Source organism: Lampetra fluviatilis, chromosome 52 (genome assembly GCF_964198595.1).
Source record: "Lampetra fluviatilis chromosome 52, kcLamFluv1.1, whole genome shotgun sequence".
Lineage (NCBI taxonomy): Eukaryota > Metazoa > Chordata > Hyperoartia > Petromyzontiformes > Petromyzontidae > Lampetra > Lampetra fluviatilis.
In genome coordinates, this window is record NC_136326.1 from 4,500,048 (window position 1) to 4,520,108 (window position 20,061).

Genomic DNA, 20,061 nt, shown 5'->3' on the forward strand with positions numbered 1-20,061 from the left:
TGGTAGCCAGGAGAGGGCAATGTCTTGTGTCACTCCCTCGTATGTGTGGATTCTCTCTGGGTTCTGTAGTTTATTCTCACATGCCAATTAGCATGGTTGGCTACGTACAGCGTGAAAGAAGTTTAACATGCCTGCGTACATACAAACGATCATTAATAGAATTGTCCAAATATCCCAGTGCAGGACCCTCCTGACAAAAAAAGTCCCAGTGTAACTCTTCTCCTCCTCCTCACCTTGCAGCAAAGGATGGCGCAGGAGGTGCTCACCCATCTGAAGGAGCACCCTGACGCCTGGACCCGCGTGGACACAATTCTGGAGTTCTCGCAAAACATGAACACCAAAGTGAGTCGCGCAAACGCGGTCACCTACCACACCACCGCCATTCCGGCTAAACTCCCCCACCCCCCCTACCCCCCTCTACCCTGATACATCCAAACACATAGTAGCGCTCTTGACAGATCCAGCAGTCTTAGTCAACAATGAAAATGCCCCCAACGCACAGATAAATAGATGTGCTTTGTGCCAAGTCGAATAATATACATGAAGATTAATGTTTGGCTTGCAAGGACTCGAGGGAAGAGCTGCAATCCATTGCTGGCCCTCTGCGTTGGTGTTTATGCATGTAATACAACTGGTTTTTTAGAATCTTGGCTTAAAAAATAGAAAATCGTGGAACTTTTCTCTAACTCTTGTGGTAAGAGAGCAATGAAAACCCGGCTGTCGTGCATGTATGTGCCAATCGGGTTTCAAGTTATCGTGGATCTTCCCACGATGTCCTACAGCCGAAATGTATATCAAATTTGTGTCTATTATTCGATGGTCCTCTGTTTGTACCAACAAGTTTCCGAAGTATTCCAAAGAATAGTTTTGGCCCCACAATGCATCCTCTTTACACAGCACAATACGCGCATATCACTGAAAAGCAATGAACGTGGCCATAATGCAACCCATTTACCTTGTTCACAAGACGTGCACAGACTTCACTGAACTGCCCATTATTTTGTTCATGTGGTTTTGGTGGCCTATGCTGTTGGGTCATGATTTAAAAAAAAAAATATTCCAGCCCTGGCAAAATCATTGATCAGATTTCAGTCCTCTGACCGTAAATATTTGGTTTGATTTGGTGTTGGGTAAAATGCTGTGAGACTTTCGATATACACAATGGATTCTGTAAATCCTCAGTCAGTGGCCATTGCCAGATATGGAAAATTTCCTGCAGTTACAACATACTCGCAGCAGAGAGCACAAGCCTCACTTGTTAGCCCAGATAACTTCAGATATATGGCCTTATTATTTATAGAAGCGAAGCACTGGAAATTCGAAGCCACGCTTTCCAGGAATATTGGCTCATACTTTTGTAACAGGAGACTGGGGTTTTGGGTCACTTTTGCGAATGAACATGGGTTTCCTTTATTTATAATATTAATATCTGTGGAAGACTTTTGTGCTTCAGCAGTTGATGACCTAGAAATTTGGATAAAATGTTCTTCAAAAGGGTATCCGAAATTTAACGATTCATCCAAGTGCACCGGGTCAGATTCCCCATCAGGGATCAGATCAGTGTCAAGCGGTCTCTGAATTGGTCCCGGTTACGCTCCTGCACCAACCAACACTAACTAGTGTGGTGAAGTATGATCAAACAACCACCATGACTTAACACAATGTAGAAAAGCCTTAATCACATCCCCTTTCCCAACATGTGCAGTGTACACAGTTAACGTCATTCAAGCTTTATTACACTGAAGAACTCGGATTCTGTTTGGCTCTCATAGCGGTGAACTTGAGACACATTACTGCACTTGCCATGATTCACTGATGTATTAAATGGTATGTTTCTGATAGTCTGGGATGGGGCCACAACAAGTCTCCCTTAGTGCGCCCATAAAAGTCACCGTCTCCCTTCTCAATTGGGCATAGGGCAGTGCTCATGTCCATTGGTGGCTCTTTGAGCCAATGTTGGAAAGTCCACACCCCTTTGGCAGAGGGCCATCTTTCTCAAAGGCAACGACTGCTGATTTCCTAGAAGATAGTATAGATTTTCTTGATCTCTGAAGTAATAAACCTATACCATAGCCAAAAACCTAGTCTCCTGGAATTAAAAGTTCTAATCACAAAGTGGCTTCATGTTTTATCGGAAAGCACAAACCTCCATGTAATAACATATTAACTGGATTTGGGACCCATCGTTCTGTTGGCCTTACAAGCGAGTTCGTCGAATGCAGAAGCAGCCACGCTTTCAAGGGAATAGGCTCTCTGATTCCCACTGAATTGTCTGATTCAGCGAATTTGCTGTGGGCTGGATCATAAATGGTGGTTGCTGCCACATGCCAAATGAAAATTGTTGACCACTTGCAAACACCAGTACATGCAATACCACCCCTCTGAGAGCCGAGGAGATGGTACCCTTCTGAGTTGGTGCCATGCAAAGTTATGAGGGACGTACCATCTCTTATGCTGTTGGCAGAGTTGTTTTGTTTGGTGTATTTTCCACCTTATGCATGTCATTCATTGATGGGTTATCTTTATGTTAAAGCACATTGTGAACTTACATTCTGTATTCACTTTCCCACCTATTCTCCCATTATTCAAATTGGCTGTGCAGTTAAAATATTAAAAGTAACCCTTCATTGCTTTCAGCAGTTCCAGATAACAACAACAATAAAACATACACACACTTAGGAACACGAACATTGCCATGTGTCACAAATTATAGGACCTGGATATTTAGCTTGTGCTGACTTACTAATTTGGCAACACTTCTCCACTGGCATATCCGAGCCGCGCTAGCACGGGTCTCTCTCATTTGCAGGTGGTTTTCCACTGGCTGTTTGCCAAGCTGAGCCAATCCCAAAGCGTGAAACTCTGGCTTCACAAAGTCATCTCTGAATCTGGCTATGGGCCGTGCTGGGTCGGAGATGGGGTGAATCATTTTCGTCATGAGCATGACCGATGGTGGCATGGCTCGTGTTCCACCGTGGATAAACAACTTGGCGCCTCGTGAGCCAGGCCTGGCTCAGGAGGCTGGCCTGGCTCAGGACGGACACGGAACGGCTCTGATGTGCCCAGTGTAAAAGTGGTCACGGATTGTGAATTGACAACCTGCAAATGACCTTGAAATCGGAAGTCGCGGTAAGACCAGCTGTGTTGCTTTGGTCTTTTCTCGTTGCCTGTTACAACAACTCCACATTTAATTTATTGCCCAGTGAGAGCCTGTTGATGTGTTAATGAATTCTCCTTTGCAAGGCAGTCATTGTTATTACTGAAGTTTTGTGAAAGCAAGGTAAATTTGGGCGATTTTTATACACATCCTACACGTAGTGGCCTACTTTTGCAAACATTACCACAGAGTCGATACTGTCGAGTGACGTATTGTGGTAGTACTTTAAATCTTTGTTTAGATGCCATTATGACATACGACATTTACACACACAACATTCGGATACAATGACATCAGCATGCAGTATTAATGAGATGAAAATCTCAAATCCCACAAAACTCCAAACATTAAAAATCTTTAAATATGAATCTTTTTCCGAATAGATGTTCACATGTGGACACTTCACTAAGAGATCATCTTATATTGTCGTGTGCCGTTGGATGCAATCTTTACCATCGGAGCAGCGATTTTGGAGCAGGAAATTCTCCATTGCCCGGGCAGAGTTTGCACCCATCATCTCGTTCCACAGTCATCGAGATGCTTGCAAAGCAAATAGACGTTGTGTTGACAGCTCGGCCAGCCCCATGTATTTCAGTGCCACCTGTTTCTTGGTCCGTGAAATTGAAAACCGTGGTCCGAGTGCCCCACTGAAATGCTGACATGATAATAATAACAACGACAACAACAAACACAACGGTGTCATTTCATCAGTATGTCTTCTAGAGCTTAACTCTGAATTGATGTGTAATTATTGTAGTACATCATTTACCTCTTTTTTTCTTGTCATTGGCAATAATAATATCTGAATAAATTGGGGTTCTCTTGCAAAGGAGATAACGAACCACAGGGAGCTCTCACTTTGTTAAACAAACCACAGCGACTTGGAAAGTGCCCATTGCACGCTCTCAAGTAGAAGGACGTGACCTGGCAATGTCCCCAGACAACACTGTGCATCACAGCGCCGTGTTGTGCCACAGCGATCGCAGGATGCCCAAATGCTCTAACACGCACAGGCTGCGACAAAGACGAAAGATCCCCCGTGTAGCTTACTAGGGCAAGCACCACGCGCTTGGCCACCTTTCTTGTCTGCCCAGTGCCGGTCTTTACACACCGCATTAGATACTCGTTTTAGGCTGAGTTGACCTATTCTGGGGGGGGGGCGGGGGGGGCAGGGAAGAGGCCTGTGATCGGTTCGGGTTAATTGCCGCTGACGTTAGCCACGGTCGGGGATCGAACTCAGTTTTCCAGGATCGTAGCGCATTGCAATAACCACCAAGCTACCGCTCCCCATACACGCATCAACAGCCGCCAATCATCACAGAGCAACAGTGACATCGCAACAGCACCTGTGCCAGGCTAGGTGCACTTTGAGGCTGTCTCATAAAGTGTCCAAGGCCTGCTGGTAAGGAGGTCCGGGACAGACTCAGGTGTTGAGAGTTAACCGACTCTGACTTAAGCTGACTGCCGCACAACACAAACACACACATGCAGACACACGCGCGCATGCTCACGTACACGCACACAAGCACATGAAACGGCCGCCGCCACCACCACCACCGACCAATCTCAACTGTGCCTCGTTGAAAGTGTTGCTGTCCGTTGTCATGTCGGCGCGCGCTGATTTGTGATGGTCTTGTGTGCTTCCAGGTTTGACGGACTGTGACTTCCGTTGCGCCATTTGCGCCATTAACGATGTGTTGCCGTTATGTCGGTTGCGTGTGTCAGAAAGACGGCCGGTCTTCCTGCACGGCTGACCCCGTTAGGCTAACACCGCAGGGGGCTTCCAGCAGGTCGAAGCTTTTTCATTTACCCTCTTCATGTCCGATCCACCCTCGCGAGCCCGGCCGCCCTGTACCGAACAAACAGAGCCATAGCACACGACACAAATTAATTATTACGCGTCGTTGTGAATAATGTTAACGACGAGATGAGTATCGCCTCCTTTCCATTTTTGTATCCACTGCGCCCCCCTCCCCCCACAGCTCTAGCAGTAGAGCGAGCGGCTCGCAGAGCGAAGGCTGCGAGCTCAAAAATCCTGCTCGAGTTGACTCAGCCCCCATCATTCCTCCAGGGTCGGTCAAAAATAAGTACCACTTTGTGGGAAAGTTGGCAGTGGCTGTGTTGTACGGTTGGACTCACCCCTACCACAGGAATGTAGGATTCCCACCACTGGCCATTTGAGCAGGAAATCACGTTAGACTTTCATAATCAAGGTTTTTGGGTTAGATCGCATTATTTATAAATGTATCTCAACCCTCCACCACCCGACACTGCCAATCAGTAAAAAATGTGTTACGTTGACAAAAGACAAATAGTTCACTACATTAGCCCACTGGTGTGTTGAAGAGTGGATCCACAACATTTACAATTTGAGTACGACGTTTCTCTTGAAATTACATCCAGCATCTTCGTGCGATTTGCCAGAATATTCTGGCAAATCTACTCTTCAACACGCCGGTGGGCTAAAGTAGTGAACTATTTGTCTTTAATCAACGTAACGCATTTTTTACTGATTGGCCGTGTCGGGTGGTGGAGTTTTGCGACATGAATAATGCGCTCTAACCCAAAATCCTTTATTATGAATAATTCTGGTCGCGAAAGCCTACGTGTTAAACTGACTTTAGACTTTGACTTAAAAATTTGAGTTTTTTTTTACACCACCAATTGGTTGCACGGCCGTCTGAAAGCGTACTCTCAGAAGGCCGTGTGGTCGATGGGATATGAAAAAAATGCTTTCAATTTTGTGTGGAGAGACAAATTTGGCAAGGAGGCGTTATTTATTTTAGAACCATGGTAGTTAGCCTGGAGAACAGTCTTAGCGTTGCATACATGTGTGTTTAAATGCAAACAAGAGAGTGACTCGTGCAAATGTAATCACTTAATTTCAATTGTGTTAAGTATGCTGATAGTTGTAATGATTTAATTTGTTTTTGCAGTTGCTATCCACATTTAGTCGAATGCTACATTAATGCATTTTGTTACTGTTGTTAAACTCTTGTGAATTCTACGCAAAACATTTTCAATCATGGATCACAGTTTTAATTGTTATACAAATGTGGCTTGCCATTGCTTTCAGTAGATTTTGAAACATTTCCAATTTTTTTTCTCTTGACCTGGTTCCCTGTTCTTTCCATGCCTCCTCCTCTCTCGACTACCGCCCCATACAATAATCTAGGACATTCATAACAATATATCCCAGTTCTTTTATTAGAGCCATGTTCTGGAAAAATAACTTCTACTTCAATGTAGCATGGATAGAATAGTCTCACCCCAATGTTAGGAAATAACTTTTGAAGATCACGCGACAGATCCTCCATCTGATCTCACTGCAGTAGGCCAATATCACCCCACAAACTTGAAAGCAGTCTTTCACACTCTGTAAATAATGCACGTTGAATGGCATCCTTCTGATATATTTCGAGCAATTTTAAGTCCTCATTTGTACGATTTTTATTTTTGAGCAGGTTGAGCCGTATACCAACTTGTTACACACGGGAATCTGGTTTAAATATGTGAAGCTCTCATCTGCTTTCAAATGCAGAATCCTCAGCAGTGCCGGCTCATTGATCTGACATGGTCATTATGAGGACACTGCGGCACTCTGCTAAAAAGTGTCATCACCCACTTTCAACCACAAGACAAAAACGGGCAGATTCAAATCTAGGCAGATGCTCCTGTTTTCCAGATTTAAATGTGACCCAACATCCCAACCCCCAGCAATGGTGCAAATCGCCACAGTGATAGTTTTTTTGCAGCTGTATTAGGACACAGAGGGCGTGTTGAAGTTCTGTACTCAGGAATTCCCATCATTCACTCTACAAGCTGAGATGCAACAAGCTCTGGACCATGTGGTCTTCTGGGTTGTACCACATTCTTTTATGGCATCATGTCCGATGTTTCTCTCCACTTGCTGGGGGCTTATTCAGGAACTCTGAATGAAGCTCTCGGCACGTGGAGCAGCAACATGATGTCCCACGTTACATAGAATACCATAGACACCAGGGCTCAGACTCCTATTAGAACAAAGGTCATGAGATTGGTTCATAGAGACACGTGTCTTTGGGGATTAGGTTTAAGGTAGAAGCAACCATTGTATTAACCACAATACCTTGCTGAGCTTGTCAAGGAGAGCATAAACCATCACGCAAACTCTGGTCATCCTTGCAGTGGCGTTTGGCTAACCATCGAACAAAGACGGTCACTGCATCGCGAACTTTCAGATGCGCTTCTGCGGCCGTCTGGAATGCTCTTCCGATATTAGAGAGCCACTAGAGCTATGCACTTTTAAATAGTCTTGATTGAAAACTAATTTCTTTAGAATAGTTTTTTGTGTTTAGATTGTTATCCAACACCTTCACCTCCGTTGGTGATGGTTGGCTACGTACGGTGTGAAAGAAGTTCAACATACATACACATACCCTAGGTGCCCCGAGGTATATTCTGCACATGTTTTTGAGTGCTGAGCCGGCACTGTTGAATTAACCTCTTTCATTCTTATTTTCCCACCTGAAATTAAGTGAATCTCAAACACCACCTTTCTAGGATTCTTTACACGGTTATCAGCATCAGTAATACCTACAGCCCTTAGCAAAACAGGCATGGCTCAATTGGCGTACCCTGATAATTTTGGATGCATCTATATATATACACCTCCCCTGTCCTGGAAATTACATTGTCTCAATTTAGGATCACGATTCGGTGAATTAAATTATTGATTACATATTTATTCATTATTGATTTCTGAGGACAGGCCACGTAATGTTATGTGGCCACATTTTTCTTGTTGTGTAACCCTCCACCACCAGACATGGCCAAACAAATTAAATTGTCACGTGTACAGGTGGTTAACGTGCCAATGATTGTTGTTTCAGCTCACCGCGGGTAAGTTGAAGGACAATTCTCATCACAAAATTTATCAGCCGGACATTATTTTCTTAACACTGCACGGTGGTGAATGTCGCGGTCTTTTGGCATTGGTAGGGGTTACACGAACCCATTACATGCAGAAATATATATACTAATTTTAAAAAACATTGATTCTTACATGCACCATTCACTGCATGCATGGCGAGCTTTTTAAGAATGATTCTTCATTGATAACAACTTAACACTTTCGTCAGTGACGACTGCCTTAAAGTGGACAAATATATAAAATAAGCAAGGTTATTGGCAGTGGTCCTTCGTCTTCATAATAAGAGGGATCAAGGGCTCGGAGGTTTAGACCTATTATTTATAGATGTATATAAAACAAATCCCTTTAGGGGCAGTTTCATTGATGATTGTATTGAGTTTGTTTTTTGTGCTCATGCACCGTTGCCAATGCAGATATCATTATTATTAAGTGATAAATCGAACCGCCGTTATTACCGTATTGACCCATGTCCTCATGCGTCTGGAGTGAAATGCAAGTTAGTCATAAAACCACTGGCATGGGAAAACCGTGAACAAGGCTGCACTGGGGACTGCACATTGCCATTAGCTGAACATTTTACGTTCCCATTGGCAACAATGTGTAACCAACGTGTTATTTTTACACTTCCTGGGTGCAAGTCTCGCTTAATGAAGAAGGGGAGGGGGGGCTGTGATTGATTCTAAAAGCCAAGCCAATTGTTCGTCTTCACAGCAGGTAGAGATATTGAATTTGTGGACTCAACATTTTGTTCAGTGGTCTTGTAGCTAGCGATGGTTATACATGTTGTTTTACATTTGAATAGCTGAAAATGACAATAAAAGCATTATCTGGAGAAAATTAATCACCTTACTGAGGAATGTGCAACTGCACGTCACCAGGGAGATGCACCACACGTGTACAGGTCAGATAGTCTCTTTAACTCTCTGATGTATTTTTGAGTTGTAATAACACAAAAGTTTGCATTGGTATTGCATCCGTAACGTAACAAATTGTCTCGGGAGCAATTCTTTTTCATGGTTTTCCCCTCGGGGACCCCCTAATGGCAGCTTATCCTCCTCCCATACGGCACAAGGTGCACACAGCCACCAGCCTGCCAGTTGAGCATTGTTCTACCAGCAGGGTGGCGAATGTTGTGATTGGTCATTCAAATGAAGTGATTAGTGAGTAAAACTAATTTTTATTTGGACCATGACACTGGCACGCATAATCTCTACCCTGTGCTGCGTCTTGTGTGGTGTCCGCAACATTTCGCTCCACGTGCCGGGAGATTTTTCAGTAACTGAAAACGCATCCGGAGACCTATACAGCCCTAGCAGTCTCTATTAATTGGCTTGCCATTTGGGTATCAAAAATAGACACTTGTCTCCGACTGGTTGACATGATATAGCTGTGGCGTTTACCATCCACACGGTAAGCCATTCTTGATTAGCATCATGAGGTTTAAAAAAAATATTAACAACACGAGCGTTCGTCTATATCGTACAAAACACTACAATCTGTTCCTGTCACGAATTAACCATGCGGCTCTATAAACGAACACAGGAGGGAGAAGATCGGCTCAGCTAATCGCTCACAAGAACGCTCAATAATTATCGATCAATGCTCTGCGCTCACAGTTCAGCAACGAGTGCTCACATGCGATTGGTTCTTTCAGTTGGCCAAATCGGGAATGCTTGTGATTGGCTGAGCCACAAACAATTTCACGCAATTGGCTGAGTACCCCTGTCTGTCCTGAAGGCAGCCCTCGTTTTTCAACTCTTTTTGAGTTGGTTTTTCCAAACGATGATCCGGCCGCACATTGGGCTGCCTTTTGAACTGGTGGTCTAGACAAGGCTGACCGCTTTGTACATGTAATGTGATGGTCACGTGACGTGTATGCAAGGCATATGGATTGGATTCGTGCCTTCCTGCTGTTGGCGAGCAGCAACACCACACCTTTGCGTGCTGTATTTATTTCCAGCCTGCACCCATTCTCCTGGGTTGATGGGTTTTCTCATTATTTTCAGAATCCCTGTGTTCAACAACCCCCTTGGTTCAATCCGTGCAGAATGGCCTAACTCCTCCCGAACTTCCATGCGCTGTTTTCAGTCTTGAGGCCAGCGATCCACTGTTCATTAGCCTCTTTCATATTGCGATGTGACTTCTCAACGGGCTGAGCCATAAGCTCACTCATACACGCGGCATAGAGTCAAAGTGAAAAGTGATTTCCTGATCCAGTGCGCATTGAGGCAGTGCTCTCGTCTCCTGTTTACAGCCCTGAATCACTGTTGAAAATTCCACTGTCCTTTGGGAGGTGCAAGTTTATCCACAGGAAACCCACTGTTAACTCCCCTCACTGGGTGGTGCTTATTTTATCGACCCGGGAAGGAATGATGGGCTGAGTCAACCCCCAACCAGGATTCCAAATCGCAACCTTATGATTTTGAGCCGCTCGCTCTGCCGCTGAACGACTTCGCCGCCGAATATAATAATATTGCATGCAGTTTCATTAATCATGGTTCCGCGCATTCGGTGTAACTTTCCGGTTAACTATAATTGGAAGTTTAATTAAATTTTACTTAACTAAACCTTTAAAACAACAACCGCAATCTTTCCCTCCCCTGCAATTTTAAAAGAGGCTAAAGTTGGCGCGTTCTGATGAGGCATTCTTTTCTCTCCCTCGCTGTCTAAAAACAGAGGAGATAACTCTTGGATAATCACCACGAGAACCTTTTCCACTGCTCTGTTGAATGCTTAAGTAAAAAAAAAGTTGTGTTGAAAATATATATGGTATATTTCAATCTGCCATTGCTTACTTTAAACATTACTCTTTTACACGTGGGTGCACATTCATGACATCGACACCACGCGTTTAAGTCCCCAGAGCCCAGAGGGCATTTTCACAATTCTGGCCACTGCTGATGATGGTTGTGGCTGCCGAGCGAAACGCCGTGATAAATTGTTAAACTTGTGTGGATTGCTCTCCCAACATACCAGTGTGCGAGAGAGGTAATGGGCACATCCGCTTGCGTGAACACGTTCATTGGCCGTGTCGGGTGGAGGAGGGTATGCGACACATTTTACTCGTGTGATCCGACCCAGAAATCAATTATGACTAGTCACTATTCCGTTCGCTTGATTCCGCATTTGATTATATTATCAATGTTGACCTCAATTTTTCTCGTGGCGCTTTAGAGACAAGGGTTTAATCTCAGGTCTCCCATCCATTAAGAAATTCCGCACACAGTTACGTATTTTATGCTCTATTTAATTGTTGGAAACGTGCATGCGTATTGCGAATTGAGTAATTACTCTATTTTAATCTGTCAAATAAAACATCTATAGAGAATGCATGCTAAATTTACGTGGCATCTAAATGATGAAAATATTAACTGTAAAACTATTAAATATACAACAACATGTAATATAATTTTCCCCAACATTGTATTAAATATTTTCACGTAGCTGTGTAAATAGAAAATGTAATTGTACATTTCAATAGGCTAACAAATGTGTTAAGTCTTATTTATGTTAGTCCGTACATGTGTATGCATTTGTACAGCTTGTAACGTGTGCTGTATTGACTAGATAGAAACACACATGCATGTATTTAAATGTCTGCAAAACTTATAATGTAACATAGTAACATATATATGCTTGCATAGATGTATCATGAATCCTCTACCTATACCAGGTGCAGGCGCTCTTTTAATACATCAATATTTAAACTGGTTCCAGCAGCTTGTCTGAACCCCGGGCCGTAGCCTGCACTCTGCGAGAAACCCAAAACAATCAAATCGCACACCCATCTTTTGGGTACTCGGTCACGTTTTCCGACTTAAGGGAGCAGCCGTCAAATGGGGGCCGTTGGTATATTGGTGCCAGGTTTACAACGCGCAAGCTCCGAGTGATGCCGCCCTTTGCAGCGCAACTTCCCCGCGGGGCCTCAATAAGCATAATCGTTTCTGCGTTAGGACCATTGGCTGACCCGAATAAATGAGAATGCTTTCTCTTTGAGGCGGTAACAAACATCGTTGTCATCGTGAAGCGAAACTGGCCATTGAGAGTGAAAGCCGGCCGGTCGAGCGAGCGCAATCGGAAGTATATTCTTAGGTTTTTTTCGGTAAAGTCACGTAGGTAAAAAATAAAAATTAATAAAAGTAAAATAAAATAAAAATCACGACGTTTCGGAGGCAACACAAGCTTCCGTCTTCAGGTAGAACCGTCACAGCACGATTGCTGTATCAAGTGAGGAGGCAACACAAGCTTCCGTCTTCAGGTGGAACCGTCACAGCACGATTGCTGTATCAAGAGAAATTTCTCTTACTTGATACAGCAATCGTGCTGTGACGGTTCCACCTGAAGACGGAAGCTTGTGTTGCCTCCGAAACGTCGTGATTTTTATTTTTTATTTTACTTTTATTAATTTTTATTTTTTACCTACGTGACTTTACCGAAAAAACCTAAGAATATGAATCCTTGCAGTCACGAAAGCTTCAAATCTAGACGCAATCGGAAGATTTCGAAGCGCAAATTAATGCTTGGCGGTTGAGTCGGCTTCGCATCCCTCCGGGGTTGGTAAAGTGAGTTACCATTTTTTCTGGGGACTCAGCGGTGGTTTTGCTATGGAAAGACTCAGCCCCTACCATAGGACAGTGGAATTTCCGTCACCCGCTCGGGGCTATAAACAGGAAATGGGGCACTGCATTGCCGCTCACTTGAGCAGGAAATTTCTACGGACTTTTTTTGAATAACGTAAATCGTTGTACAACATTTTTGTCTGATTTAGCCACGTTTATCACATCCATTTCTCACAGACCTGACACAGAGTACCGCAGTTCAAGCGTTGCACACCCTGGAAGCTATTGCTTGGAAAATATTGATCCTATACGTCTGCCCGTATGTATGCTTGGCACCAACCGTGGAGGGGAAAGAGAGACGCGTTTGAGCAGATTGCGAGAATGATCGGCAGGTGTTGGAGCAGCGAAAGGTTAACCGTTGGTATTTCTCCCCCTTTTCAACATGTTCATCACAGTACTACGCCCTGCAAATATTGGAGAACGTCATAAAGACACGCTGGAAAATCCTGCCGCGGAACCAGTGCGATGGTAAGCTTCTCTCACCCGCAGTCCCCTTGCCTGACCTGCGTACGAATGCAAGAACGTGATACAACAATCCCTCGCCAACCGCGGGGGTTGGGTTCCTGAAAACCGCCCGTCGTTGGAAAAACCGCCGTGGTGTGCAAGGCCTTAGGAGCTGTCCATAAATGACGTCACGCGATTTTGGACGATTTTTTTTTTCGTCACACGGCGTCACAAAAAGTCAGACCCCCCTCAAAAAAAAACATGCTTCAAATCGCTTTAAACTATTGTCATCGTAGTGCGTATTTAATGTGGCGCTGCACTCTAATGTTGTAGGAGAAAATATGTATTAAAAAGTATATTTAATTAAGTAGAACGTGTTGTCTATATTTATTTAAAATTCTATATTTATTTTAAGTTGCGTATTTTGATGTGACGTCATATTTCTCAAACCCCCCCCCCTCGTCACACATCGTCACAAATGTCTGACCCCCCCCCCCCCCCCAGGTGCGTGACGTCATTTATGGACGGCCCCTTATGGGAAATCGGGGGTTAGGGCAACCGTGGCCATGGCCACACTCGTCAAAGCCTAACTGAGTTGCCCCTTCCTACGCTAAGCACAAATAAAATACACAACATTGTAAAAAAAATAATGTTTAAAAACATGATTAAAGGCAATACAATTATGTTATTTACCTTTACCGAGGGGAAAAGTCCATGGTGATGATGACGTGGGAATGAGGTTAATGCGGGGAGGTGGCTGTTGGAAGAGGGGGCTTTTCCTCCACCTGGCGGTGGGAATAGAGCGGTGGCGTGAGCTGGGAGATTAGACGACGCACGGGGGGGGTGGGGGGGGGCACAGGTTGTGGGGTGATTTGAAATCACAAGCGCCGGTCGTCGTGCTAAACCGCAGATTCGCGGAACCTCATTGGCTCCTAAACCTCGATATTCAAGTTTATAATTTCACACAGAATCTAGCCATATACCAAGAGAAGAATTACAAATACAACTCGGTCCAGTGTGTATATAGTGTCGTGTCGCATTGTATTTTCACCATTGAGGTGGGTTGATGCTGTCCAAGAATTAAAAAAAAAACAATACAAAAATGGAGTGAGAGGAAGCAAAAGAAACAAACGGAGTATAAGAGAGAGAGAGAGACAAACAGGGCGAGAAAGCGAGAGAGACAGAGCTGTGTAGAGAGACGGGATTACATGCAGCTGCACGTAGCTACACACACACACGCTGCTCCATTTGGGAATTCCCTCCCTTCTCCTTTTCCAAGCTCTTAAAAGATCCTTGCTCAATCCAAGAACTGCATGGGCTCTTGTAATCTATTAAAATTTTACTAAAACGCTTTTTGTTGGTTGCTGGCCGCTTGACATTTTGGGGCGTTAAAGTAAATATCTCAGCTCTGCACCCCCCATACCCCCCGGCTAAATCTGGACACTTGGTAGTTCTGGGAATGGTTTTCAACTGGGGGTACGCGAACCCCCAAGGGGTACGTGACAATGACCTGGCGGGGGAGGGGGTACATGAGGGTGATTTATAAATGTGTGAAATTGTAATCCGCGATAGTCATTATTTCATATTATGTATTAACAATGTAGTTTACAAGGGTAAACCGCGCGCGAACAAATTACATCTTTATAACATGTAGGCTTTCGCGATCAATATCCATAATAGAGGGTTTTTTTGGGTTGGATTGCGTAATTATCAATTACGTCACGCATGCAGAGCGTCCGTTGAATATATTTTTGTATTCGGCTCGCGGTTACTTGCTAGTTAGGATACCGCACAAAATGGACAATTGGTTCAAATATTAGTGTTAATTCATACATTTATTTCTCAGAACCATGTTGGGTCAGGCAAGGGGGTGGGGGGGGGGCACACAGTGGCCAAACTAAAACTTGAGGATCACTGCTCTTAGATAATTATCGTGCGTGGGGCCTGCTCGGTGTAATCGGGTTTGGCACCACCCGCCTCGCTCCGGCAGATCGGGACGTTGGAGAGCGCGTGTCTGGGCACGGCGCGAGAATGATGATGGGCCCCCTGGTGCAGATGCCAGGCCGAGCGACTTGTGGGGGTGACGAGAGCTCTTTGGAACGTACTCCGAAGCCGTTTTTTTTTTTTACCAAGTGGCGCTCGCTTCTTAATACCTGCCCTTTCGTCGTTGCGCGCTCTTCAGGGGAGGGTCTGTTGATGTTATCGCACGCGAGCGTCCGGTGTTGTTTATGTCGGAGCACGTGTGCGTGCCTGTTGAGTTCGATTCCCGGCCAAAATACCAGTGACGGTTATCTGAACAGGTCCTGGGCCTCCCCTCGGTCAACTCGGCCTCAAATGAGTACCTGATGCGCTGTGTAAACATCGCCGCTAGAGAGACAAAGTCCATTAAGGCTTTTAAGGGGAATATTTGTCTGCGTATGTGTCCTGTATTTCCACTTGGATTATAATCAGTACACATCGCATCCAGCAGTGGATCATGTATCCGTAGATTTACACATCAGAAAGCACGAGTTGGCTAAAGAGTTAAAATAGCCGTTTCGCCGGCAGATATTTGTCGTTCCATTTGTAAACACTATCCTCGGGCTTCACGCGAGTAGCAGTCATAAGTAAGCCAAAGATGATTACACAGTTGCCACTGTGTGGCAACCCACATGTTTTGAGTAATAGCGAGTCCAAATTCCATGGGACACCATGAGACAAATAACAGTTGAGGGTAATAGTTGTGACATCACCAGACTGATAAGAAACGTAAAGTCGGCTTGGGCAGGATGCATTGTCGCTACGAGGGGGAATGATCGCTGATGGTCAAAAATAACAATGCTGGTACGAACGCTGGGGAGATGGAGCGATACAATCTCGGTTCACATGCAAGGTGCTAGACGGATTGTTACTTTCCAGCATATTGAGGCTTAGGGAGGCCTTCATCCAGCAGCGGATTGACCAAGGCTTTTGATGTACACGTTTTGCCCATTTGTTAATCTACTGCTGGGTCCAAGGCCTTCCCATGCCGTGCTGGCCGTGAAGGATATTTCACCATACTTCACCACTTTGGCCATTGCCAGTTGCTGAACGTACTGGGGCGGTGGGGGGGGGGGTGGATGGACGGAATACAATTGATTTTGCGTCGCTGCCAAACACACATGAGCTTCAACAACAAAAACAAATATATTAGAGGACGAAATTAAAGTTTATTTATTGGAAGCGAAAACAAGTTGGTCTTTCAATAGACGTTGTCAACGTGATTATTTTCCATTGGCTTTTAATGCTGGTGCGTTTTATGTGCGTTTGCTCGAATGCCTGCCTGCGTCTTGTGTGACTCAACCTCCTATGAATGTGTGGCATGCCCCTTGTAAAAAAAAAAACACTTCAAAGCTAATATTACTACCTTCCAGGGTTTCTGCCCTGCAGGCAAAACTTTGTTCTCTCTCCAGGTTACTAATTAAATGGGGGGGACCCACCTTACCACGGCTCCAAAGCAAGAGCATCTCTTGCTCAAAGGCTGCTAATGTCCAACCAACTTGGAGTGCAAACGGTGTAAAATTTGTGGCAGTGTTTGATGGGGACGATCACTGACAAACAAAAAAACACTGTTTAAAAAGCACAGGTTGGTTCCACTCTAATTGCCATGAGAAAGCTGCCTACACGCAATGATTAGATTAGCCTTGAAAGAGGTCCTCCGTTGTTTAGACCGAGAGCTCTTGCCAATCAATAATATCTGGTAAACCAGGCAGCGTTTGATTGACATGCCTTCCGGGCAAATGTTGTTGAAGTTATTAGGCAAACGTTTCCTAAATTAACATTTTCAGGATTCAACATTTTTATGTAAAAAAAAAAGTTTAATTTGATATTCCCAGAGTCCTCAATCTCGTGTTTCATGCGTTCGAAGAAATGAGGCAAATAAGACCTTTGCAATGAATTTAGCATTTAATGCGATATTTTTATCAGGAATATATCTTTAACAATCAAAACTCGCTCATGGAAGTGAAAGCGCGTCACGTGTGTTACAGTGTATGTTTTTCCATGCTGCACGGTCTGGCTTGTTCCCACGTGCTTATTCCTGAAGTGCATGCCCACAGCTGAACCTGCCTTAATTTGTGATGCACAAGTGCCCCCTGGTGGTGTTAGGCTGTACACTAGCCCAGCCAACACGAGTCTTCGGCACCAGTATCGTTACTACACTAGACTCGATTATACGCGCTAATGACGGGAGGACGGCCGCGGATAATCCCAAACTATTAATTTTCCGTGGATATCCATGCCAAAAAACACGAATATAGGTAGAAATTAAGAACGAATACTCATGATCGATGCACGTGCTCAATGATAACACTTTCCTTCTCCCGCACAGAAGACTCGGCCCACTAAGTGGACAACAGAGCCACGCCAATCAACATCAATCAAACTCCGCACGCCGTTGTAAAGATATGCAACTACTGTACTGTAGAGGCGATCACGTGGATATCGGATCAACCTGAGCAACATATTTGTCCGATTTAAGTACGTGACTTGTAGTAAACATTTCCAAGAATAACAATGTACAACCGTTTTTAGATTATTAATTTGGGGCTTAAGATAAATATCCATGAATGATGAATTTATTTTAAAAAAAATCAGCAAATTGAATAAACCACACGCGGACCATCGAGAGTGTCCTGTACTAGGGTTGTTAAAGTCGTTACTCGTCGCATACCCGGTCACCAGTGAACGGCACGGATAGGAATGTCTCGCAGTGAACAAAACAGTTTTCAGAACAAAACAAATGGAAATGTGGTTAAAACGGAGACTGATGTTGTTGTCTGTTGCTGTGTTGCAGGAATAAAGAAGTACGTTGTGGGCCTGGTGATTAAAACATCTCAAGACCCAATCAATCTTGAGGTCGGTCATCTTTCAGATAAGAGTTGAAAGCACTGCGGTTGTAACTACTAAAGCTCGAATGAGTAGGTGTATGGTTAGCAAAAGTTTTCTTGTAGTTAATATATTTATTCGTTGCTTTCACCGGTGTATACAATGGGTCTACAATTTGTACGCTGTTACACTTTGTAGTGTTGGTTTATAACTTTTAATCACGTTTTAAAATCATCGCATTGAGTTTATTGCTGTATGTGACGTTGGAAAAAAGCCATTTAGTGGCAACGGTGTTTGCCAGTTGGATTTCATATTGTGTCTCCCGCAGAAGCCTGTGATAGGGCAACGGTTGATGCTTGTTACAATTAGGCTCACATACAGACTCACAAAACACTCTCCTGCGGAGGGAGCTGGTAGGAACGTTGGGTTGCTGGGTCAACGGGGGCGTGATGTATTCCGCAAATATGCCCGACTGTGAGGGCGGGCACAAGCCAGCGTGAGTAGGTTAAACGTTGAGTTTTATAAGGGCACCACGGGGTGACCAGCCCCTCCCCACCCAGCCCCACCCCTCCCACGCTCCCCACCTAGCCCCTCCCCTCCCCGCCCAGCCCCTCCCCACCGTCCCCACCCAGCCCCTCTCCACCCAGCCCCACCCCTCCCATTTTTGGATGCACGATGGACGGACACAATAATCCCTTGTGGGCTGGTGGAACCAGTGGGTTCCTACCAGTATAAACCCAATACAATAAATGTGATGTCGTTCATCACCTTGCAGGGATTTGTTTGTTTTAGATGTTAACCAATGTGCCAATCATCGATTTTACAATCAGCCACTTAACTGGCTCATTCATGGCCCCATATGTAGCAGCCTGTGTCGCCCTGTGTAAATGAAACTCCATCTGCTGCATGTTTTTCCCGGTCGCCCCAATTAACAGATGCCCGCTATTTAGCAGTCCCCAGATGTTGCCGTAGATTAATCATCACAAGCCAGACAGGTGGCCACCAATTAGCGGTGCAGATGATATGCACAGCGGGCACGTGCTAGCAGTGTGATAGATGGTGTGCATTGCTTTGGAATCGTTTTTTATGAAAGCGTTGTAACTCGGGTTAATAAGGTTAAAAGCGTTTTTTACTCATTAAAGTATGTCTGATAATGCCATAGTCATGTACAAATCTGCAAACGCGTTTTGCCCTGACAGCTACCCATCAGCTTCCATACTGCCAATTCAAGACAAACTCATGTTGAAACAGACGATGTAATCCACGTGTAATATGTAATTTTTCCCAACTTGCTGAATTCTCAAAGGCGCGTGTGCTATACAGTACCTTGCATTCACGCATTGGTGCTGCTTTTCGGACTAGATGCCAATGAGTGGAGCACTTTGGAGGTGATATCTGAAATGTGATTGCTACAGTTGCTGTGAAATTGTGTGGTTGTCTGTGCTCTGTGTTGCAGAAAGAGAAAGTTTACATTGGCAAGTTGAACATGATACTGGTTCAGGTAAGATCTTCCTTGTGCAACACTCCTTTTGTGTCTTTTTATATATTAATTTGTCAAATAATCTTACGCAAGTTATAAGATACATGTATAAACAAGATTAAACACCCTCATATAGATATATATATAGCCTTTGATCAGTCCACGCTAATATATGATATCAGGTTGTTAAAGTCTAATATCAGGCAGTTCACGAGCAATGTTGGCTCTGCTGATGAGACACTGATGAGAGCGGTGGTTGGTAAACCAGAAGAGACATTTTTTTCGAATTTGGTTAAAAATTATATTTCAGGAGCTGCAATGCATCAGAATACGAGACAGACGTCCTTAAAAAATTAACGCCACGAAGCAGTGTTTAAAGAGCTCTAAACCCTGGTTTAGAGTTTGCTGCTGGAATTATGTACTCCCGAAGGCCGTTGGACCAATGGGTTGTATAAAAAAAATACTGTTATTGTATAAAAGTACAGAGAAATATGAGACCTTGTCGGCTTGTCTGTTTTTCTAATATTTCCGTAGTTTGGCCTGTGCTTTTTGCCATGGAGGGGGGGGGGGGTGATAGGGGACAAACAAATGGACCGTTCTTTGT

At 44.3% G+C, this 20,061-nt stretch overlaps 1 protein-coding gene across 4 annotated transcripts in view; it reads left to right on the forward strand.

Moving 5' to 3' along the window:
* Nucleotides 1-20,061, forward strand: part of LOC144949105 (exportin-1-like) — a 65,895-nt gene that overhangs the window by 17,458 nt on the left and 28,376 nt on the right. For 3 of the 4 annotated variants that reach the window (XM_078878949.1, XM_078878947.1, XM_078878948.1), the window contains exons 3-6: nucleotides 241-342; nucleotides 13,084-13,156; nucleotides 17,946-18,007; nucleotides 19,434-19,478. In XM_078878949.1, coding sequence (XP_078735075.1) covers nucleotides 241-342; nucleotides 13,084-13,156; nucleotides 17,946-18,007; nucleotides 19,434-19,478 — 282 coding nt within the window. Of the gene's footprint in view, nucleotides 1-240; nucleotides 343-4,882; nucleotides 4,948-13,083; nucleotides 13,157-17,945; nucleotides 18,008-19,433; nucleotides 19,479-20,061 lie in introns of those variants that run through there. The other variant, XM_078878950.1, reaches the window with a different exon arrangement.